Source organism: Nothobranchius furzeri, chromosome 14, assembly GCF_043380555.1.
Source record: "Nothobranchius furzeri strain GRZ-AD chromosome 14, NfurGRZ-RIMD1, whole genome shotgun sequence".
Lineage (NCBI taxonomy): Eukaryota > Metazoa > Chordata > Actinopteri > Cyprinodontiformes > Nothobranchiidae > Nothobranchius > Nothobranchius furzeri.
The window spans coordinates 30,774,159-30,798,071 of record NC_091754.1 but is presented as its reverse complement, the minus strand read 5'-3'; the positions used below and the strand labels follow the sequence as shown (position 1 = coordinate 30,798,071).

General features: G+C 41.4%; 1 protein-coding gene across 1 annotated transcript; it reads right to left on the bottom strand.

Annotated features, from left to right (window-relative positions):
• Positions 1-235: 235 nt before the first annotated feature.
• fhip1b (FHF complex subunit HOOK interacting protein 1B) lies at positions 236-23,721 on the bottom strand. Its single transcript, XM_070544060.1, has 12 exons — positions 23,397-23,721; positions 20,072-20,534; positions 18,791-19,195; positions 16,183-16,413; positions 14,209-14,454; positions 13,731-13,898; positions 12,418-12,497; positions 11,995-12,164; positions 10,358-11,740; positions 8,989-9,167; positions 8,459-8,621; positions 236-5,161 (listed from the first exon to the last, which is right to left on the bottom strand). Exons 2-12 carry the CDS (start codon positions 20,198-20,200, stop codon positions 4,854-4,856), a joined length of 3,462 nt encoding a protein of 1,153 aa, XP_070400161.1. The 5' UTR covers positions 20,201-20,534; positions 23,397-23,721; the 3' UTR covers positions 236-4,853.
• Positions 23,722-23,913: the final 192 nt, after the last annotated feature.

Sequence of the window (23,913 nt, the reverse complement as noted above, 5' to 3'; positions counted from 1 at the left end):
TGATTAACAAAGCTGCCAAACGTTCGCATCCCATTGTAAATAGTTCAAATCTTCATATTTAAAGTCAAATAAAACCTTAAGACAAGGAGAAAAAGTCTATATTTTACTATAAAAAACATGCTTTGCTGTGATTGGCCAGTTTCTGCAACTTGTACAGAGCCCCTCCCTGTTTCGCATCAGATCTACAAAAACCTGTAAATTATTCAGTTATTCGTTCACATAGGAAGTATTTCTGTTTGAATGTAAGGATCATTCATTTATTTCAAAAGCAGCAAAAATAATGACACAAACACCAAGATAATACTGCTAAGCAAATAATTTATAAATTAATAAAAACATTCCCTTTGCAGTGTTCTTCTGACAGCTTTCCCGTTTTGTATTTTTGTTTATTTTCATGTGATGATTTCAAAATATAGAAAAATATTTACAACATTCATTTTTACATCATTTGAAAAAATGATTCATTCTTTTCTCATTGATTATCCCCCACACACAGTTCTGCATTGCAACCCACTGATCCCTTTCTACTGTTACAGAATTTCCATGATAAAGTCAATCATCATTCAGCTTCAATGCAGGAACACCAGAGTGTGCTGTTGCATAGATTACACAGGAGAAATGTGAGGTGAAAAAATTATATGGAAACATCCCAAAATGAGCATCACAAGTCAACACATGGAACATCCAACATGGCACATGAACTCACTCTAAAAGGAAGACGTGAGATTTTTACAGAAATCGTTAAGCTGCTAAAGCAAATTTGGAAAACAAATTAGCTTAACATATTTTTATGGCCCTTAACAACATTCTGACATAGTATAGCTATGAATTTATTTTGGAGTTAAAAAAAGAAGATGAAATTAATTAAGAAAGTGGCTCTCTTGCATTTGTTCAAGAACCTCCACCAATAACATGTTTTCTGACCAGAAAAAACTAATCAACCATCTGGCCAAACTTCCAAACTTCCCTGGGTCACTAAATACGCACTCATGTCCTTACCACTGGTGTGAGTAATTCTCCGCTCAACAATATCAGAGAAGGAGAAACAGCCGGCTGCTACCACTTCAATTTTAGGACACACCACCAGAGTCCCAAAAAGAAAACACCATCTGAAGTCACGGACACTAAACAAAGTTTGGACCTAGAAACAGTGACTGGTGTTTAAGACTATCTCGTTTCCTCTGGCAATGCGGGTTTGCTGGTTTCCGATTCTGAGGGACGCAGATTCAGGGGAGACACCCTGGGGAGAGGTGAGTGTTCTGTCACCATGTGTGTGTTAAAAAGCTAGCTTGTTTTCAAATTTGCAAAAGCAGCTTTAACCATGTTTACCTGCCAGGTGAGGAACAAGATGCTTTTGGATGCATGAAGGGTGAAGTTTAGCTATGATGATCAAATAAACTGCCATTTTTTTAAAGACATAACATCACATCTGCTGTAGTGTTAAACAAAGTGACATTAAAGTTAGCTTTAATCAACTGTTTTCTGTCAGTCAAGGTTAGAAAAATGTATTTCTTTAATTAACATGGCAAATTTAAACATTATGGTCAAAAAGAGAAATACCTAATTTTACCTAAATAAAATCCCAATGTAACTTTTATAATTAACCACGGTAGTTATGTGATTGGGAGTGTTTATAAACCAAAACAACATTAAATGATTTAATAAGACTTAACGCTCTGATCAGACGCTTAACAATGTTTAGTAGAAGTGGGTCAAAGCAGAAATCACACGGAGCTGTGACTGTTGGAAACAAAGCTGTCTTCAGTAAATATCAATGTATTTGTAAGTAGGTGGAAATAAGCATTTCCAAAGCCGTCGCACATTTCTCGCACTTTTTGACTCAATGAAACAAACCAGAGAAAAAAATGTTCTCAAACAAACCTTTATTTATTTTCTTAGTGTTTTTTTAACATGTTAAAAATGCATGGAACTCAAAAACTGTCCTGTCCCATAAACGTTTTGGAAAATCTCTTGTAAATGCAATTGCCAACAGTCGCAGCTCGGTGAGAACATTCTTTACAATAAATTCCCTCATGAAACGTCTTTTTATAAGCGTCACCATTCTTTATGTTAGTAGAAGTAAATTATAAGAAACAATGGGCTGAAGTGGATACAAAATGGTTTAGTTTTAGAGCCTCAACTCCAAAATTGGCACTTCAAAAAAACTCCTAAGTGATAGCTGATTTTTATTACAGTGTGTTGATTATGTGACATTTTTTTTCTTTATGTGGATGAACGGTGGTTTCAGGTCTTTGGTGTTCAAAAGAAAACCTGATCAGAATGTCACACTTTGCTTTTAAGCAACAAAAAACATAAATAAAATCAAGTAAATTGAGCAGAAACTCTGTGGAAGCTGGGCAGTAGGAGAATAGAGGATGGGCGGATGGCAGTGGGTAAACCTCAGTTGTGAATCTGCAAATATCTAAGCGTGGAGCGTCTGTTTCTTCTATTTCTGCTTTACTAAAACCTACATTGTTGTTTACAACATGATTTATTTCATACATGACCTAAACTGGCATGCACAAAACCTTTTACATATCACAGTTTAAAAAACTATAGTTGCTTTTGAAATGAGCCTAGAAATTCAATAGAAAAGTTATGTAATGAAATACCAGAAATACAAACATGATGGCTTTGACAAGCTGCAAAAACCTCTTTCAGGTAAAGGTCAAAATGTCAAGAAACACCGCAGGGTTCAGAGAAAAGACTAATGAATGTCGGGCAGTTTCTCTGCTGCAGAGATGAGAGGGAGGAAAAAAGAGACCGTGCAAACAAATTAGTTTTAGATAAAAGCCAACACAAAACAAGACACTAAGGGCTCTTGGTTTTGTTAAAATTCTCTCAGACTCCTGATGAATTAGTTGAAAATAGTACAAAGTATTTGAGAAATAACTTATTTTTCTAAACAAAAAGAACATTTTGTCCTGGCAGAAGCTTTTAACACTGACAAGCATCAACTTCAATCTCAGGGTAATAACTTAAATGCCGATCACAACTGCATTTCAACGTCCTCACATCCGTACCTAAAATAAAACCAACAATAGCTAAAATCATGTTAAGTGTTACAAAATAAAACTTATAGCAGCATGTTAATGTTCAAAATGAAACTTGATCGTTCTGGCTTGTCCTCAAAACAATAAAAAAAAAATGAAGATGGCTTTTAAAAACATTCAACTTTAGTCCCAAAAAAAATTCAAAATCTAAAAATAAAAAAGCAAAATGCCTCCGGGGATTTGTTTTCAACATATTTGAAGGTGCATGATGTAAGAATGACATCCTGTGGTCAAATTTGGGTACTACAGTTTATGTATCAAAACAAACCCCAAGTCCCCTCTGAACAACCATTGCCAGCTATGACTCAGCGCCAGAAGATTCTAGATGACGAGTGCAAACGAGTCATAAACAGTAATTTGATAAGTAGATAAATACATTTCACTGTAATAATGAGTTGTTGGTAAATAAAAAAAGTATTTGAGATATTTTTAGAGATGACTATTTGTTTATTATTCACGGTTAGCATTGTTAGCTCAATGTTAGCTTAATTTTAGCTCAATCTTAGCTCAATATCAGCCTCTCGCTCTCTTTCCCTGATATTAGAGTAAAACATAAAGATGCTGTAGCTTCTTAGGGGTACAAGAGATAACTTCTGGGTCGCTCTTTTTACTGCGCTTTTCCAGGCGGTGTCAAATAACAAATGCCGGCACAGTGTTTGTGTAGAAGACTTGGCAATTTTATAAGCTCATATGATTGGCTCTGAGAACCAGGAAGTATGACAGATTGTAAACAAAGACTATGTCCCTCTTCGGCCTTTTTAAAAGGAGATAAACTGCCACTCACCCCCTCCCCCCAGCCGGCTGAGAAGAAAACCTATGTCAATGTAACCTTCCTTCCAACGTGATTCAGACAATAGGCTGTTTTGTGATTTTTTCACTGTAAAATTCTTATTTATTGCACCTTCAAAGTAAAATACGCACGTTTCTTCTTAAAAAAAAGAATACTTTTAAAAAGACTAATTGGCACACAAAAAGAATATTTTTTACAGTGCTGCCTTTTTAAATCTCAGGCTTTTTTATGGCAACAGGTCACCGGCTCCCTAATAGACCAAAGAACTGTCATCACTCTTTAAAAAGGAGTGATTCATGAACATAATATTCAGAACACTACAGTCCTACGCCCTAATGCTGCTGATATGTAATTAAATGGTGCAAAATCAAAAAGCCAACATCACAAAAATGACATCTTCCAACTTTTCCTAGTACATTTAAAACACTCCTCTTGTTCCAGTTTTCATCTAAAATCCATCAGCTTTTTTCATCTTTCTGCAATGGCCGGTCCTAAGTGGAAGATGAATAACAAAATGTTTTATCCTGCAAAACTGGATTTGGCGTTTATGTTTATTTCAGTTGAGGAAGCAAATTTCTTGTCTGTGCACCCTTTCAAAATAAAAGATAAAAAGTATCAGCTAGCACCAGTATGTGCACCTACTTCTGTTATCTGTGGCTTTACTGTCACATTATACCATGACGTAGTAGTGTGTGTGTGTGTGTGTGTGTGTGTGTGTGTGTGTGTGTGTGTGTGTGTGTGTGTGTGTGCGCGTGTGTGTGTGTGTGTGTGTGTGTGTGTGCGCGCGCGTGTGTGTACAAGCTCCACAAAGTGTCTACTGAGACTCTCTGTGTACAGAATGTAAATATAATACATGATATGCACAATATCTTCACTTTTACAGATGAGGAAAAATCTTCCAGTCCCTTTATTTGTCTTATATTAATTTTGGTTTTTTTAAAAGATTAAAGTCTCAGTGCTCCAGTCTGGTTAAGAAAGACTTAAACGTTTGAGGGGTCTGTGTTTACCGTCTACTCTTCAGCCTCTTGGTTCTGAGGGAAGGGCAAAGTGACAGCGTGCTCTTGAGCCAGGGCAGCCAACTCTTTGAGGAACTCGCAGAAGATAACGGCAGAGTAGACAGCGTTCTTCACACGCAGCGCCTCCGCTTGTTTCTCCAGGCTGGAAGTGCCGGCGCTGCCACCTCGGAACAGAGCGCTGTGCAGTGATTGGCCGCCATCCCGGACGTGTGCGAATGCTAGCTGAGCTGCGTGTCGAGCCCGAGTGGGACTGTTGGTGTGGCGAAGGATCAAGTCTCCAAGGGATGGCTTACGGCTTTTTACTGGAAGGTAGAAGGATGGAGCAAACAGACCAAAGATGTGGAGTTACAAATGAATACAAACAAATGAACAGAAGAATTTATGTGTCGTTCATTCTTTCCAATTTCAATTGAAAAGCAAAAACCATAAGAGGAAAAACTTAAGTTTTCTTGTTATTTGTTTTTGAATCTGACAAAAAAAATTGTTTTGTTTTTCATTTTTCTACTTTATTATCAGATATAAACTCAAATTTTAAATGCAGGGCCAAATTAGATTGTACTATTTCATTGGTGGAGTTTACGTAGACATGCCAGGTGTATTTTTGTCTCCAGCAGACAGAAGTTTATGGTAAAGAGCAACAATCAGAGCTAATAGTGTTTTTACGGGACATCTGGACAAACACAGATCTATATCACCTCTATCAGTGCGCCCCAAGGCAGCTGTGGCTACATTGTAGCTCATCACCATCAGTGTGTGTGAATTGATGAATGATACACTGTAGTGTAGGGCTGGGCAATAAATCAAAAATGTATCATTTTCAAAATTTCTGACAATTATCGAGAATTTTTCCCACGTCAATAAATTTGATAATAAAAAAATGAAAAGATGTGTGTAGGTTGGCAACGTTCGTGTCCCTTTAAGAAGCTGTACCACCTTGAGTCACGTAAATATGTGAATCAACGTAATACATGTGACAGTCCCATCTAGTGGACAACAGGGAAGCATGAGAGCAGTTTACTCTAAGTCATTTAATTTTTGAACACAATAACCCCGGCTTTCCACAGGAGCCGTCAGCAGCACGTTACTGCAGCACGAGTCGGCCGTGTCTCAGGAGCAGCATGTCGCGGCCCTTACGCGCCGGTTCTATTTTCTACGTGCGACGCCTCTGAAACGGGTCAAGTTCGACATTTTTGGGGAAGGAAAGACAGGAAATCGGACGCGGAAATGGAGAGAAGCTCTCGAGATTTTCAGAATAAAGAACGTACTGCCTTCCGGTTGCTTTACTTTTAAAAAAGGTTACTAACTGTGCGGCCCCGTGAGAAGTTATCACATAGCTAGCGGTCTCCTTTGTTTTTCAGGTCCATATTGGCGATTATAAAACGGACAGAACATAAAAAACAAACCATGTTGTAGTTTTCTCCTGCTTGTTGTTGTGTTTACTGACGAAGTGTGACTTCGTGCTCTGTCGTGCTCCTGCTGCTTCGCGTCTCGTGGGAAGGGCCAAGCAGCAGTTTACGCGAGCAAGACGTGCTGCTGCAGTAACGTGCTGCTGACGGCTCCTGTGGAAACCCGGGGTAAGCCTCACATCAAAGCGCTGAGCCTGGCAGAACATGGCGCAGCAAAGTGAACAGAGACCAGCAAAAGGTCAGTGGGCCATAACGCTTCTTGTGTCTATCTGTGATGGAACTATTTTGATTCAGTTGAGCTTTGAGAGTTATCAAAAATTTTAGCTTCATCTAAAACTTCAACTTGTATTTTAGACTCAATCCCAACCAAAGAAAGATGCATTTCCATTGGTTACTGCCCCCATTCTAGGTATAAACAATCTATCCTTAGTAAATGGATATGTACCACCGCGTAATCAAACCTCTGCTTAAGAAACCTTCTCTGGATCCAGATGACCTAATGAATTATAGAACAATATCTAACCTTCCATTTTAATCCAAAGTGGCTCATGGCCTCAGATAAGAATCTTGTGTCTGTTCTAGTCTTGTTAGATCTCAGTGCTGCTTTTGACACAGTTGATCACAATGTTCTTTAAGAAAGGCTTGAACATGTTGTAGGGATCAAAGAAACAGTGCTAGGCTGGTTCAAATCCTATCTGTCTGACAGATCTAATTTTGTTAATGTACATGAAAAATCATCTTCATACTCCAGGGTTACTTGTGGAGCACCACAGGGTTCAGTGCTTGGACCAATTCTTTATATATATATATATATATATATATATATATATATATATATATATATATATATATATATATATATATGCTTCCAATTGGTAAAATCATTAGACAACATGGGATAAACTTCCACTGTTATGCTGACGATACTCAGTTATATTTATACATTAACCCGATTAACCTAATCGGTTAGTTAGATTACAGGCTTGTCTTGAAGACATAAAAAACTGGACGACTCTAAACTTTCTGCTTTTAAATCAAGACCAAAGTTCTCATCTTTGGACCTGAAATTCAGAAAAGGAAATTGCTTAGTCATTCACCTGACCTGACCGGCATTAATTTTGTCTCTGAGGACAAAGTACGGAACCTTGGTGTTATCTTTGACCAGGACATGTCATTCAAATCCCAGGTTAAACAGGTTTGTAGAATGTCCTTCTTCCACCTGCAGAATATTGCTAAGATTAGAAGAAGCATCCTTTCCAGGAGTGAAGCTGAAAAACTAGTTAATGCATTTATTACATCAAGACTGGATTACTGTAATTCATTATCAGGAAGTCCACAGAATGTAGTTAAAAGTCTTCAGCTAGTCTAAAACACTGCAGCTAGAGTTCTGGTGAGAAATAGAAACAGAGATCATATCTCTCCCATCTTAGCTTCCCTACATTGGCTGCCTGTTAAATTCAAAATAGATTTTAAGATCCTCCTTGTCACATATAAAGCTCTTAATAATCAAGCTCCAAATGGCCCCATAGATCCCATATTCCCATCCCAGCCCCCCCTCCCCAAGTATAAAACAATTGACAATTACGGTTCCCCTCCCGCACCCAACTTCCAAAGTGGACATACAATCACCCGCACACAGTGAGTGTGTGTGTGTGTGCTCTGTCTTCTCGATCCCCAGTGAGTCGTGGAGGATGGCTGCTTATACTGAGCCAGGATCCTCTGGAGGTTTCTTCCTGTTAAAAGGAAGTTTTCCTCTCCACTGTCGCTATATACTTGCTTAGTATGAGGATTGCTGTAAAGACATTGACACTAGTCAGTGACTTGATGCAATCTGCTGGGTTCCTTATACAGGAAACTTTTTACTGATTGGCTTAATGAACTGACCTGTATTGGAATGTTTACTTTGTGAAGTGCCTTGAGACGACTCGTGATTTGGCGCTATATAAATAAACTGCATTTAATTTAATCCAATCAAATTATTATGGACTGGACACATGAGTGTAATGGTGGCACGATACTACAGAAAAGCACTATGCCACCTGTTGTCTTGGCAGGGAATTGCTTTGCTTTCTTAGGTAACGGAGAAGTCCGAGAGCAAAACATCTCAGTCACTGCATGTGCTTCTCTCCCTTGTGGAGCAGCTGGAAAAGTATAAATCAGGCTTAACTTCCCCAGTTGGATCTCTGTACTTACTGAGAGAATCAGAGCGCCTCAGGGGGGGAACAGCTGCAGGGGAGTCAGCCCAGTCGAGTTTGCCTCGAGCCACCAAGTACTGCTGCGCTTTCCTCAGCATGGAGGGAAAGTCCTCGTGAGAGGCTGCAAAAGCCTCGATGCGGTTCTTTACAGAACCTAAAACCTGAAAGTATCAGGGCAGAAGGATTTTCAGTTCAGACTGATCATCTGAATATTAAACCATCCTCAGAGACTGAAGTGTTTATTGGAGTATTTTCTTTTCCAAGTACATAGAACAAAGAGTTTAACGTGTGGACGTTTGTTCACTGCTCTACCCAGCCAACTTAAGTGCCATTTTTACAAACTGTCCTTAAGTCTGATCCAAATAGGAAAGTTGGAAGAACCTCAAACCAAATATCCTTGTTGGCCTGATAACTTAGGAACTGATGCAAGGTGGGTTGAAAGCAAATAACCAAACTAAAAAGGGTCAAGAACAAACACAAACACTTTGATCCTCATTAAGAAGTGTGCTGCAGGTCAGCTGAATGTACCTGGATCAGTGACTTGACGCTGGGCTGGAAGACCATGTTGGTGTTGAGCAGGAAGGAGCGTAGGAGGGGCTGCGGATAGCAGGCCAGCTGGGCTACGATGCCAGTGAGGAGGATGTTGACGTAAAGAGAGTTCTGGAGCATGTTCTCCAGCTTAGCAAACAGAACCACCATGAAAGGTCCTTCAAGGGAAAAGAAAAACAGATTGCTGACTGAAAATGTACAACTCATACTGGGAACCTCCCCGAAGTTTGCAGAGCTCGATTTGTTTGCAAGTTTATCAAAAGGTCCCTTTACACTGGAGGCTGTGGTGACCAAAGGCTTCAGCTACAGCTCTGATCATTTTGGACAAATCTGATTTCTTTAGGCAAATACCACCTTTTTATGCAACTTATCAATGTTTTAGAACAATGGTTATGGTTTTTCCACCATAGAGGTTCATCCAGTAAATGTTTTGACTTCCTGTAGTTTTTGGCGTGTGTTTCTGTAGAGGATCTCAGAGCAGGTTAACAGTTTATCTAAACCAGGGGTCTCCAACACGTTGCACGCAAGCTACCAGTAGCTTCTGATGCACTTGCAAGTCGCTCACCTGGAAGCATAACAACCATTTTGCTTTCAGTGGAAGCAAAATAAAAATCAGATTATTGCACAAATACGCAGAGTCATTGCGGGAGGATTGCCACAAGGATCCCCGTTTCTGTCAACTTTGAATGCAGGCTTCCAAACTTTCTGGACCTGTCCTGTGATTTACTTTCAACAGGTAAGTCGGTCTCTCTAGGATTAATAAACACCAGCTGGTGACACAATAAGTGACATAATTTATAAACTGAGTTTTAAACAATGTTTATAAATTCAGTTGAAAACAGTGACTGATCATGTTATTCCACCGCTGTTTTCATTTTTTATTCATGATGAAGCCGAGTATCTTGCTTTTATTTAGGAAGCATAAAAGTGAAAGAACGGCTCTGACGTTTATTGGGTTCTCTGAGAGTTGGTGCCGACTGCTCGGGTTTCGTACTTCAGTCCATTTGGTGAGACAAGCCGTTGACATAAAGTGCTAAATTAGCACCATTGTGAGCAGCATTTCTAAGTGCCTCCTGCTGACTGTTAAATTTTACTTCTGCCATGTTCTACTTTATGAAAAGGGACTTCATACACAACTGGATTACTAAAGTGTGTTATACATCCCAAAGGAAAAATGGCAAAGATGTCAGCAGAAACTTCAGTGTTAAAGGATGTGCTACAGGATTACAAATGAAATTAAAAATGGCATCCATGGCTTCACTTTGCACAGTAATAATAACAATATGAATAATAGTGACATTAAACCAGAAGCGTGTCCCACTGGAAAGGGATAAATAATGTGACTTACCTGTGTATGGCTGAGAGGCAGGCTGGTTCAGGGGTCTGGCAGGACTACACACTCCCATCACAGACCCGTCCCCTCTAACATCTGTCAGCTTCTGATCCAGGGCCGATGAACGCTGCTCCTCCTCCTCCTCCTGCTGCTCAGAGGACAGAGATGCTGCTGCTTCTTCCTGCTGGCAGGAGGCTCGGTTACGCTCCTTCACACTGTCCTCCAGCTTCCTCAGCTCCAGCGTGAAGGCTTCAATGCTGATGCCCTGACCGTTAGCATCTCCAGGCAGCTGTGGGTCCTCTGGAGTCTGTTCCAGCAGCTCTTCAATTAGACTCTCAACAGACTGTAGCGTTTGGATGGACTCTGGAAGATCTGAGGAGGTGCTGTGAGAGCCTGAGTTTTCGCTGGTCAGCTGTTTGGTATCGTGTGCTGGCTTGATGGAGCTCTGATGGGAAAACTGATTCAGGTGAAGAGATTTAGCTTCACTGAGGTCATTGTTGCTTAAAATGGATTGTGAGAGGGGGGTGCAGCTTTGGGAGGGGCAGGAGACGAGAGACCCATTTTGATTGGCATTTTCATCCAGGTACTGCTGCTCTCCCAAGTCCCTCTTAACTTTCTTTACCTCCATTCCTCGGTCTCGACTGAAGGAGCATGTGTCCCCCTGCCCCAGGGTGCCGTTGTATATTGCATGGTAGCTCACAGTGATAGCAGAGGAGGATATGTGCGGACCTGGGGAAGAGGTGGAGTGTGACGCTGACAAAGCAGTAGTTGAGGAGGTGGAGGGGATGAGAGGAGGAACAGGTTTAGGAAGGAGTTCCTCCCGTTGCAAAGTGCGTTTTTTTGAGCGTGGCGTGAGGCTGATGCAGTTATTTTTGCCGATTGTGACGTCCCACTCCCCGCTGTCCCGATCCGAACCGCTCCATTCAGACCGAGCTGCTGCAACGATGGCTGCCCTCTGCTGGTTCGGAGGAGTGTTGCTGTTTCCTTCACGCTGAAAAGAAAAGTGCTCAGGGAACAAAGTCACGGAGGGGTTGGATGAAGGGGGAGCTGGGGGAGGAGGGGAAGTGTTGGGGGAGGGGTTTTCACCATCATAAGGAGCTGACCAATCTCGGCAAGCCCAGGAACACAGCTCAATATCCCGACGAGCGTCCTTGAGGTACTCCAGGTAACCCGCATCCCAGTCGAAAGCTTCCGTGTGGGTCTGATGCTTCGGGCTGTCGGGAGACAGAGGGTGGGAGCCGGATGGACCTGACTGCAGCAGATCCACGTTGGTGGAGGTAGAGGTGCCCCCTCCCCCTGAGCCCCCACCACCACTCTGCTGGCGCATGAAGAACGACAACCGAGACGGCGTGCTGTGTCTGGGCGGAGCTGGAGCCTCGGTGCTGGGATTATTCAGAACTGTGGAACGACAGTTGGGAAATCTAATCTAAACGTTGTAGATACTACTGATGTTTACAGACTTCTCAATGGTTTTAATGACAATAAAAGTTTCAAAAACTCAACTGATGAATGAACCAAGTAAAACAGAAACAGAGGATTGAAAAATCATATTAGGGAAAATAAATTCAACAAAGCTGAGAGCTGTTACTCTGAATTGTTTAATTTACACATGCGGAAACAAAGAAGAATCAGCTCAGATGTTTGTAGCTCACCTTTACTCCAGAAGGGGTTGTCCTCGTCCCGCTCTGCAGAGGCTGCAGCGTTCAGCCGGCAGCACTCCGGGATCAGCGACAGGAACTTGTTCGCCGACTTTCCGTACATGTCCGTCTCCCTGATAGCGCGACGCTGACTCAGCATTACATGAGTACAGGGCAGCAGAAACCTAGATTTAAAAACAGCCTTTTAGCTCCTAATCCAGATGTTACAAATTTATAACCACACACCCAAAAACAGACATGTGTTGGCAAGCATTTTAAACATGATGATCTTATGGGCTGTTTAGAACAAATGTCTGATGTTGAAGCAGAATGACCAATGTTTGACACGCCGGTGTAGGGTCAGAATAAAGCCTTTAGCACGGTTTAGCACAGCAACCAAATGAGAGCAGGTAGAAGTGTTCAGGTGTGCAGATGTACCTGAGAATGAGCTGCAGCATGACATCTTCACAGTTCAGAGACAGCAGAGTCCTGAAGAGACTTAATGACACCATGCAGAGCTGAAACAGAAAGAAAAACAGATCAGAAAACAAGAAGGAAAAACTGCTAACGTTTAGACTACTTTCTAAAATGTTTTATTCCCTTAAAGGTGCAGTGTGAGACATTTTTGGAGCATTTTTGCCATGTTGCTTGTAATGCAACCGATAAAAGAAAACATTTAATTCACCTCTGAAACGTACAACCCTGGAAAAAAACACGATCCATTCCTTGTGAACGTTCCATTCTTAATGACTGGATCCTGATCTATGCATCAAACTGGCCTCTGGCCATCCCTCTCCCCTCTGCGTGCATGTTAGGGTTTTGTATGAGTTCTTGGCTTTGAGCAGCTGAACAGGAAGAGAAGACAGAACTGGGCTAACTACATTAGCTAGCATACCAAATGAATGTTGGGTTGGGAACTGTTATAGAAATGTTATGTTCTATTATTATGAGTTTCATTACCCAGATGTATCAATTTTGGTCAGCTTGTAATCTCTCTCTCTCTCTCTCTCTCTCTCTCTCTCTCTCTCTCTCTCTCTCTCTCTCTCTCTCTCTCTCTCTCTCTCTCTCTCTCTCTCTCTCTCTCTCTCTCTCTCTCTCTCTCTCTCTCTCTCTCTCTCTCTCTCTCTCTCTCTCTCTCTCTCTCTCTCTCTCTCTCTCTCTCTCTCTCTCTCTCTCTCTCTCTCTCTCTCTCTCTCTCTCTCTCTCTCTCTCTCTCTCTCTCTCTCTCTCTCTCTCTCTCTCTCTCTCTCTCTCTCTCTCTCTCTCTCTCTCTCTCTCTCTCTTATCATGGAAACAAAGAAAACACAAAGAATGACACGTTTGTCCGAGTTTATGGCCTGTACTGTTAGTGAGTGTGCATATGTATAGAAATATATACATAAATAAATAAAGCTGTCAGCAGTTTTCCTTAATCCTAACTGTCTATAGTTAAATTATGGTTTTAATTTAGGACAAAAATAGTTATGAAATTCAGTTAATTTATCTTTTTATCAAGTATCATAAACTGAAAGTTATGTTTTTCAAAAAATTCTGCATCATGTAGAAACATTTCACTGTGACAAATAAAAAACAAGACAAATCAGTTTTTATTCAACTCAGCTGACTAGAAGTTTTGTCTCCAACATAATTGCAATAAATCAGTAAAATGTGTGTTTTACAGCTGTTGCTTTCAGCCCACTCACTTCCCACACAGCTGAGTTCATATTCAGGTCCCAAGCCTCGATCACATGTATAAAAATATATGTACACACCCTTGAGTTGCTGCTGATGCGCGTGAGCAGTGTGTCCAGGATGGTGTCATTGTCATGGCAATGCAGCAGGATGAAGCGCAGGAAGGTTCTGAGGAGGGACGTTTCCGTTATGCTGCGCAAGAAAAGATCTAGGTAGGCGGTGCTGGCGATCATCTCATCCACCGACGACTACAACACACACACACACACACACACACACACACACACAGAGAGAAATGTATATGTAAGCAAACATTAAAATGAGCAACATGAAACATCTTACCTCAGATCTAAGGATAAAGTTTCTTACTCATTCTAGGAATCATCAATAGTACAAGAACTAAAACTGTCAATTTATTATTTAATTACTCAATCCAAGAGAATCTCAGACAGTTGATTTGTTTCTTGCACTCTGGTCTCAAAATTTAAACGATCCACATCAAGAGGAGCTTTTCTAAAATCCAGCTGTCCCTACACCCTTGGCCCGTCCCTTTCCTACCTTATGCAGAGCGGGACCCATGACAGGGACGAGGAAGCCGTTGTGGAGGTAATCCAGAAGCTGGGAGCGAACCACGGGGTGTACGACCTGCACCACCGCATTGCAAAACTCAAGAGAGTTCATGAAGAGGACAAGCGACGACACGCCCATCCAGTCCTCCCGCCGCAAGGCGTGCCAGTCATCACCTCGCACCTCGATCTTCCTGGGCAGAGACGAGTAGAGGGCGCTGAGGCCCGTCGCCAACACCTGGTGTAAAGAGGGGAGGCTGATTATCTGCTGCTCAAACAGGCCAGCAGCTGATTCTGATTCATATCACGTTAACATTAAGATATTAAGTAGGTTTCTAATTGATTTGTGTTACAAAAGAGAGAAAAGAATCGCATAACAAGGTGTACAAATAAATCTGACAACAAAATAAGATAAAGAAAAGTTGTCATATAGATATCAAAGGGGCTCTTAGAGGGATTTTTGCTGCAACTCCATCTAAAACCATCAGACACAGCTGAGTGTGATGAGTGCAGAGATAGAAAATAGCACGAGCCAGACAGAGAGGAGCATTCGGTCCTCAACGCCACCTCCACCGGACCTTTTCAGCAGGAAGTAGGTCACCCTGATGCTGCTGGAAGCTAAATGAGCAGAAAAGAGCTGAACCAGCTCAAAAAGCACAATATGAAGCAGTGACCACAGTCAGAAACCAACTCTTTACTTTTATGCAGCAATTGTGACTAGTCTAGACACTGCAGTGTACGCGCGCGCGCACGCACGCGCACACACACACACACACACACACACACACACACACACACACACACACACACACACACACACACACACACACACACACACACACACACACACACACACACACACACAGATGATTTTAAAATCTTTGAGTGGTGAACTGTTTCTAGCTCTTTACTTACATCTAGTGGCCGCTGGAGGGATTACAATACAGCAGGCAACCTCTGATGATAATCAGAAACAATAAAAAGATCTGTTTATACATGACGACGAGTCTGATTTAATAAAACCCTTCACTGAACAGCAAATATCTGCGCCATTATTTATTTAATAGCGTCTCTGCTACAAGGGTTTCTAAAAGCGTCCAAGCCTGTTGTAACAAAAGCGGAGTGTTGCTCAGAGGCTTTTCTAGAAACGTCTCCTACAGGTAGGGATGTCCTGATTCAACTTTTTCACTTCTGATACAATACTGATGTTGCAGCCTTCAGTAGTGACGGATACTGACAACCATCAGATACGATATCAGCACCAATTCAATTCAAAGTTACTTTATTAATCCCAGAGGGAATTAATCATACAATTAATCATATACTTTTACCTATTTCGTCGTGTGGAACGTATGAAAGGCTTGATCAAGTGATATTACTCAGAGAACAAGAGCCAATAACAGTAAGTGTGAAAGAAATGACTACTTTTCCTCAACCATCGGTTGCAAAAATGTGAACCTTAACGGAGTGCTTATATCGGAGACTTTGATGCCGTCCGATATAATCTGATACGCTGTTTTGGGGCCGATATCGATACTGAATCTGGACATCCCTACTACAAGAATTATAAACTCTAATCTTTTCTTGCATTTTGCTCCTTTTGCTGAACATGTCTATGGTTGTCTTCGATGAGATCTGACAGTTGTAGATAAGGATAGATGATCTGCCAGAGTGCACAGTCATCTCCTTCCCCTTCCATTATCACGCACCATCGCTAACGCATCAGAACTAGACAGCACACATTCACATCCTCCTCCTTTCACGAGCAATGACAGGAAGCCAGGGTCCCACTTTGAAAACTGTTATACAACTAAAGAAGAGGGGAGATTCACTCCAGGTTTTAATAGAACTCATCTTTTAGATTAGCTTTAAACCTCTGTAACAGGAAACAGCGGGCCAGAGGTCAAAGGTTCCTGAAATCCAGACGTACAACTCCAGATAGGTTTCTGCGAGAGGCGTTACTCACCGGGCAGAAGTAGGAGTTTTCAGCGATGTATCGCGCCACAGCTTCATGGCTGGCTGAAGCCGCCATCACCAGCAGCAAGGCGTCTCGGGCCTGCTGTCCAATAGCTCCGTCTCGGTGGATGAACGGCACCAGGAGGGAGAAGATCAGCAAATTGGTGGAGCCCTGCTGAGCCGGTGCAGCATGGAACAACATCTCCAGAACCACTGGCTGCCGAGCCATGGAAACGCACACCTGATGGAGACATGACCAAAGAAACCTAATGAAAGATCAGAGAGCTGCACGGTGGCACAGCTGGTAGTTCTCGCTCATTTTAACTGATTAGGATCTTGAAGGTGAAACTAAACTTCACACAAAGCAGAAAGCCTGATAATGAAAACAGAAACGCGTCTGAACCACTAAACTGTTCCTCAGGCCGAGGCCAAACACTCGCACTCCCACACTTCCACTTTTGTGCGTTCCTGTCCAGGGGTGCGGGTGTACAGCATATCCCGATTCTCACATGTGGACATTGGCCACACCTCTTTTGCACCCTTGTAATACCAACAATCCATTTCTGCGTGGGAATTTTGAGAAGAAGGCAGAGGACTGGAAAATACGTCATTTCAGAAGTAAATATTAAAATACTGAATATTTAATTATGTGTACATCAGGGTATCTGCAGGTTTAAGGGAGCCAAATTCAAGACTTTTTAAGACCTTTTTAAGGACACTTTGACCAAATTTAAGCTATTTTTTAAATTTAATCTAAGCTATAATTTCCAGCTATTGCCTGGAACCGGTAATAACCACGTCGCAAACTTGGGATTAGCCATCCAGTTACCATTAAACTTGCACTTGCCCATGGCGCAAGCTCCCACTAGCTTAACCAGCTAATGTGCTCATCTAAAAATAGCCCCCTTTCACAACCAACTGAATGTGTACGGTTCCACTTACACCAACATCATACACAAAAAATGCTGAACACTAACTGGAAATTCACGAACATTTTATAGAAATAAAAGAATCTTGTTTATTGGGTCTTTGGTAATTTAAGACCGTTGGAAACTGTATTTAAGGATTATTTGTCATTTTAAAGAATTTTTAAGGCCTTAAATTTGGAAAAGCAAATTTAAGACTTTTTAAGGACCCGCAGATACCCTGGTATACATATCATTACAATCAAATGTTTCTCTATCGGAAAGATGTCTGTTGAAAAATAGTGTTACCTGATAACGTGCTGGTGAGTATTTTAGGACAGGTCATGGCCGAAATTCGATTACTTGTTTTAAAATCATTTCGAGAAGCAAAGAAGCAGAAACAGTGATGCAGTAGAATGTGTCGATCTCACTGTCCTGCCAACATCTGCACACATTTACTACGCACTCGAAGCCTCACATGCACTTCCACCAAGAGCACTTCACAGAGGTGCACAGGCTGCAGACTACTACAGTTTTAACAGCACTGATGGTCCATATTATCACTGTGGCCACTTTGGGGTTTTTCCATTGGACGGCTTCAGCACATAACACCAGTACTTCCTCACAAACCAACAGTTTGCTGAAGTGTAGCAAAGGAGCAGAGGTGGGCTGTTGTCAGCATCGTGTTCAAAATCTCAGATCAATTAACTTTTACTCACTGAAGTAAAGCGATTACCGTAAACCCTCTAATATTGGCCTGTAATCCATTAACGGCCAGGTATCACATTTTGGCCGGTGTCAGTCGGCGGAGGTGAATAATGGTCGTTTTTTTTTATTGTGGCTGGGTGGAATGTGGTAACAGGCAAGTACCACGGGGGGGGGGGGGGGGGGGGGGGGGGGTCATCCGTCTCACTTTTGATTTGCCAGTGACAGACCGTGAGGGTAACTTTAACCGTGGCAGGCGCGGAGACGAAGAGGAGGCGAAAATTTGATATCAAGTTCAAAGAGGACGTGCTGATTATGCTGCAGAACACTCTGGGGAGCAAGCTGCGAAACGTTTTAACATCGACCCATCAAACTGGATGAGGATTAAACTGAATAGAATTACCGGTATTTTATTTTTTTACTTTAAACTGGACAAAGATTGAATTGAATTTGAGGGGTGTTATTTTATTTTTTACTACAACCCAAACGAGACGAAGCGATTCAACTTTGAAGCGGTAAGGTGGCTGTTGCCTTTTCTAATACCAGTATTTAATAACGTTTAAAATGCAGCAATGTTTGCTATTGTTTTGTTACAATACAGTATTTCCCTACTGTAATTTAGCCTTGTTGTTAATGTTTTATATGCAAACCGTACCACGTTATGGTAACTGTACATTGTCAATAAATGAACCTAGTATTTTATAGGTTCAAATAGACACACCCCGTTTTTATTCATTCTACTGGTAGTTCATTTTACTCAAATAGAAATTGAGGCCTGCCTCTAATTCTGACCCTCCTTCCAATAAAGGCCTGGAGCTTGATGAGCTTGAGTAAAATAAAGGCCCGGGCCTGTATTAGAGGATTTACGGTACGTCCAGTTAGCAGAAAAATAACTTAAGGTCTCTCAGGGTCAATCACACTAACTTTGAAAAACAGACAGAATTCTCTGGAGAGATTAAAAAAAAAACAATACTAAACCCGAGAAAGGCCCGACAGAGTTTCATGTACCTGGTTGAGCAGCAGCACTAAGCTGTTCTCCAAAGCTGGGGGACAGCCGAGCTCCGGGTCGGCACAAGCTCCCAGCAGCCTCAGCAGGGGGTGGAGGACGGCTGTGTGTTGCAGCAAAGGCTGCTGGGATTGGCCAATGAGCATCTCAAACAACTTGAGCAGAGCCCCTTGGCTGTCTGGGTCCAGGCCACGGCGGACGTGCCACTGAACTAGGCGCTCCAGAATATTCTCAGTGATGACCAGCTCCAGTATGGGGCCTATGGGGGCCCCGCAGGAGCCACTGTCTGCGCTCTCAGCGGGGCGCTCCTCTGCCAGCAGACACAACATCTGGTCGGTGTTATTTCTCACTGCTGTCAGGTCGTCGCTGAAGGACGAAGTGTCACGCTGCTCTAAAACCCAGGAGACCTGAAGGAGGGAGGGGTTTGCATGCTGTTAATAAAACATGACCTTGATTTTTATTTTTATTTTAGAAAGCTGCTTTTGATTCATGCAAAACACTCAGCATCATAAAAAGTCCAGATGTTCAAAGGAAGACAACAGCATGTATGACTGCATCATCCTTGTGGAGAAACCCGCCGGTGGAGAAAACATCTGCTGACTCAGGAGCTTCACCTTTACCAAAGGAACTCGGTGTCAGGGTGACTGTACACCAGTGATGATGGTGCAGATGTGGTGTGTGTGGAAAACAGAAGTGTAATCATGGTGTGAACTGGCCTGGAGCCCACATCAATAACCACCTCTGTGCTGGGAACCACTTCGGCTCCAGTTTCACAACAAAAGCTTGTACGTTTTCAGTTCTCAGGTATCTATTTATCAATAACAAGACTTCTTCATTCTTACTTCATCATTTTGTTAAGAAAACGTCTTTGAGCAACAGGAGAGTTACAAACTTCACCCATTTAGACCAATTCACAGAATTGTGTGGTTTTTACAAACGTAAATATCACAATCAGGAGCCAAGCGCACCGTTCCAGTACATCCTGGCAAAGAAATACCAGACAGCAGAATAAAGGGCTATTAAATTATGGGACTGAAGCCAGCAGGTATGAGCTCTGAGGGATGGTATGGTTGGTAGCTCATAAATGAAGCTGAAGGACATAAAATCTGCATTTTTACAATTTTACGAAGCTGAATGTGCTGATTAGACTTTTAAAAGCATAAATAAATGTTGCTAAACAACCAGGAATAACAAGCACAGCTGATCCACGTAAAAAATACGCCAAAGCTAACAAACATCGACTGTTTCCATGTAATTTCACTAAGTGTCTCTCATGAGCTCACCTGTCTCCAGTGGTTCTCAAACACCATGAGACATGTCTCTGGGTCCGCCGTGCAGGGACTGGAGGGAGCGGCGCTCCGGTTAGACCGGCTCCCAGGACCCCGTGGGTTCAACCGGCTTAGCCAGCTCATAGTTGCCCCGGTGGGAGGTTTTATCAACTCAGAGATCAGAGAGGGGAAATAAAGTTTGGGTTCAGAGGCAAGAGAGGGTAAAAATAACAGAAATATTAAGAAGGGACAAAAGGAAAGGATTAGGGACAGAGAGGAAGGAAGGGAGAAGAGGGGTGGAGAGGGGGAGGGAAAGTGGATGAAAACAGGGGAAGGCTGGCTAGACGGGCTGTCAGAACGGTGGACGTCTGGGAGAATCGTGGAATTAAGAACTGTGTGATCCTGTCCTCCCTGTGGACCCTGTCATCCAGTCTGTAGCCGGCACCACTCCATGGCCGGTCAGGAGGGACACGCTGCTCTGTGAAAAACAAACAGAGTCAATATCTGAGTGTAAACCTTCCAGTCAGGAGAATACGTCCACCTGCCATCACTCTTTCATGTAAAGCTCCGTTTTTTACACAAAAACGTTTTGCTTTGTTCATGTGAAGGAGCGACACTAAAATCTGGATGTTCTGTCAGGACAAAAGGGTCAACGCTGTGCTGTCAAAGCCAGTAGCAACCGCAAATGTGACAGAAACACCTTTTATTAACATTTATGAATCAGGAAACATAAATTAACCATGGAAACAGCAGGAAATGAACATTTTTCATGTAAACAAATGAATATTTTCTCTGGTCTTTCTGAAAAGAGAAGCCACTTTAACTAAACTCATTAAATCACAAAAAACATCTAAACACTCAGAAATCATCCATGCCATAGACTTTCTGTATGCCGTTACCACAGAAACCGTTCAGTCCTTTTGCAGAAAACGACAGCAAAAGTCCTGTTCTAGCTTACAGCTTTAAAAGCAGCCTCGCTTTATTTAGACGACGTTCCGAGAGGCTCACCTAGCTCCGAGCTAACGCTCAGCTGATCTAGTCGGCCTTCAGATGTTTAATCTAATTTAATTGGTCTTCGTTTGAATTAAGTAGTTTCACCTTTCAGGTTTTAACTTTAAATAGCTTTAGAGTTTGACTCGTTGAGCTCAAATTTGGTGTGATGAGGCTGAGCGAGTGAATTAGCACTTTTTTTTATTAGGACCAAAAATAACTTCCTCTTCCGTTACCAGCTGTTATCGACCTATAACACATTTTTATGCGTCCGTTCTCAAACTTATATTTTCGTAAATAATAATGTATTATTATTAATATTATTATGTAGCTTGTTTTTGTTATTATCCGTTTGGCCATTTGTTGTTCAGAATGTTCCACTTATTGGGCTTATTTCAGCCTTAATCTCTGGTGCTCACAAACCACTCAAAAATAAGACAACATAAAGAAGAAAGACATTTAAAAACACATGTAAATGAAGATCAATACCAAATCTACATTGTTTTTAGCTTTATTTACCATTTTATTAACAGAAAAGGCTTTTGAAGCTGCAGGCTGTTGTTTTTTATTATTTTATTCCAAAATATATAAGCAAGAAAATCCAAGTCAATCTTTCCTTTTTTAGTCTCTTTTACTTTTTTAAAATAAATATTGTACGCATTTGAATTCTACTCATCAGCTCAGCTCCTCTACTGAGCTTAAACTGATTTTCAGGACGTTCAAGGTTGCTAAAGTTGGAATGTTTGAAAAAAGGATCATTAATGGGACCAGCTGGATGAAATTTCACCTGAGAGGCAGAGGAAAACATTAAAGTAAATCGGCTGCATATGTGTGATTACTTACAACTAAAAGATGGAGAAACAACAGAATGTTCTTATTAAATCAAAAACAGGACTTTTTCTAAATCAGTCCGATTTTTTGTATTAATGCATTCATGCAGCAGCTGATCAAACACCAACAAGTCATTATGAAAAGCCACTTCCTGTCATGTATTTTTTTTAAATAAATCCCCTCCATTCTCATGCATGCATCTTTCAGTTACTAAAATAAAATGCTTAGATTATAATTGCAGAAACATCCAACGCTAAATGAAAATACAACTGCTGAACATGAAAACTTAGGTCTCAACATCGAGGTCTGAGCTCAAAGCTGCAAGAAATTCAAAGTGTGTTTAATTTTCAGGCCGTGTGTACACAGGGCATCATAAACTCCCATAAAGAGAGTTCAAAGTTCAACCCCAGATTCCACAAAAGGGAGGCTGCTTTAGTAAAGACAGCAGTGATCAGGGATTCAATATCCTCAGACTAAAGGTCGAACACTCAGATACACTCAGAGTGGTAATGTGTGACAACAGTCACAACGGAAAAGTTAATAATTCTGTTTATAACCCTTTTCACTGGACTCTGAAGAATAAGGTAACTTATGTGTGTTGGAGGTGACAGAAGCACTGAGCCGCAGCTTCCCCGTCCACAACAGGCTTATTTATTTACAGCTTAATCATTTAAAAAGGCTGATCCAACAGCAATTACAGACACTTGAACAAATTGCTTTATTTCCTGCAGCCTGATGTTTGAGATCTTGTAATGATATATTGTTTAAAGTTTTTCCAAATTAGTAAATAAAGAAAAGGAAACCAACACAAGAACTTTGCTTTTCTTGTACAATGACTATGATAGTTTGAGAGGCAATAATCATAAACTGTATTCACAGATCCTGAAGTGTGGCACACTAATTAGCTGATTTAATCTAAACATCTGTACAAACAGACAATAAATGTAAATAATTTAGTAAAAACACAACTCAGTTCAAAAGGAAACATCATCGCTTCCGTCTACTTTTGGATTATGGCGAGAACACAAATAAAATAAAATAAACAACTGATTAAAACTCTAATTAATTTAGTTTCCTCTTATTTATGGGCCAAAGCTGACAAAAAATAATGTGTAATTAAAAAACACAAGTAAACTGGGACTGTGTTACACACTAAGGGCACTCTAATTTGACCCAAGATGAGCGATTTATTTTAATGCACTGAGATTACAGATTATCTACCAGTTTCATGTTTCAGCCGCAGTTTAGAGAAAAGCCTGTTGACAGGTTCCCTCCGTCTGACAGACAGCTCACACACCTGAGTGCATTTCCACTAAACTGCTTTGTTTCTACAATAAACCTTATTTTAAAGTCACCATCCAGCATCTGTCAGATTTCTCTGTGTAATATATCAGTCAGAAAATAACCAATCAATGCGTTTCAGTTCTGAAATGGTGTAGCAAGCTAGGTGGACTAACACTAACCCAGACTTAAATATAATCGTACCAGTGAAACTGTTGTAGTTTATGGAGAAAGGTACCTTATTTAAATCCAGAAGTCTCAGCAGTTGTTGGGAGGTGCAGCTTTCCCCGGACAGCTAACTGCTAGCTGGGTGCTAACGCCTAGCAGCTGCTGATGAATTCCACAATGTCAGAGCAAAAACGCCTGAGTGGCACAAATACAACGCGGAGACCACTGATGAGCGACACCACACGGTTCTAGGGAGGCGAACAAATTAACCACTCCTTCTTTCGAACAGCTGTGCATCCTGTAAGCGACAGATAAACATCCCATTTGATGATTTCTCAAACACTCTTCCCTTTCCAGCAGCCATCTTACTTTGGCTCCTCCCACTCAAAAAGTGAGTCACAGCGACGCTCCGCACCGCTGCGCGCGCGCGTTAAAGACGCACAAATCCAGCTGCTTCAACAAGACGCACTCTCTTCTAGAAAGAGTCATTATTTAATGGGCATGGTAATGGACGGTCTTAATAGTAAAATCTGATATCTTGTTGTATAAAATCTATTTTATATTATTAAATGTATGTTAATGTTATT

Coding starts and splice junctions, on each gene's coding strand:
- fhip1b (XM_070544060.1), bottom strand. CDS start 20,200: ATGAGCTGGCTAAGCCGGTTGAACCCACGGGGTCCTGGGAGCCGGTCT. Junction 13,899..14,208: donor TGGGTCCCGCTCTGCATAAG/GTAGGAAAGGGA, acceptor TGTGTGTTGTAG/TCGTCGGTGGATGAGATGAT. Junction 5,162..8,458: donor GAGGCGCTCTGATTCTCTCA/GTAAGTACAGAG, acceptor TCTACCTTCCAG/TAAAAAGCCGTAAGCCATCC.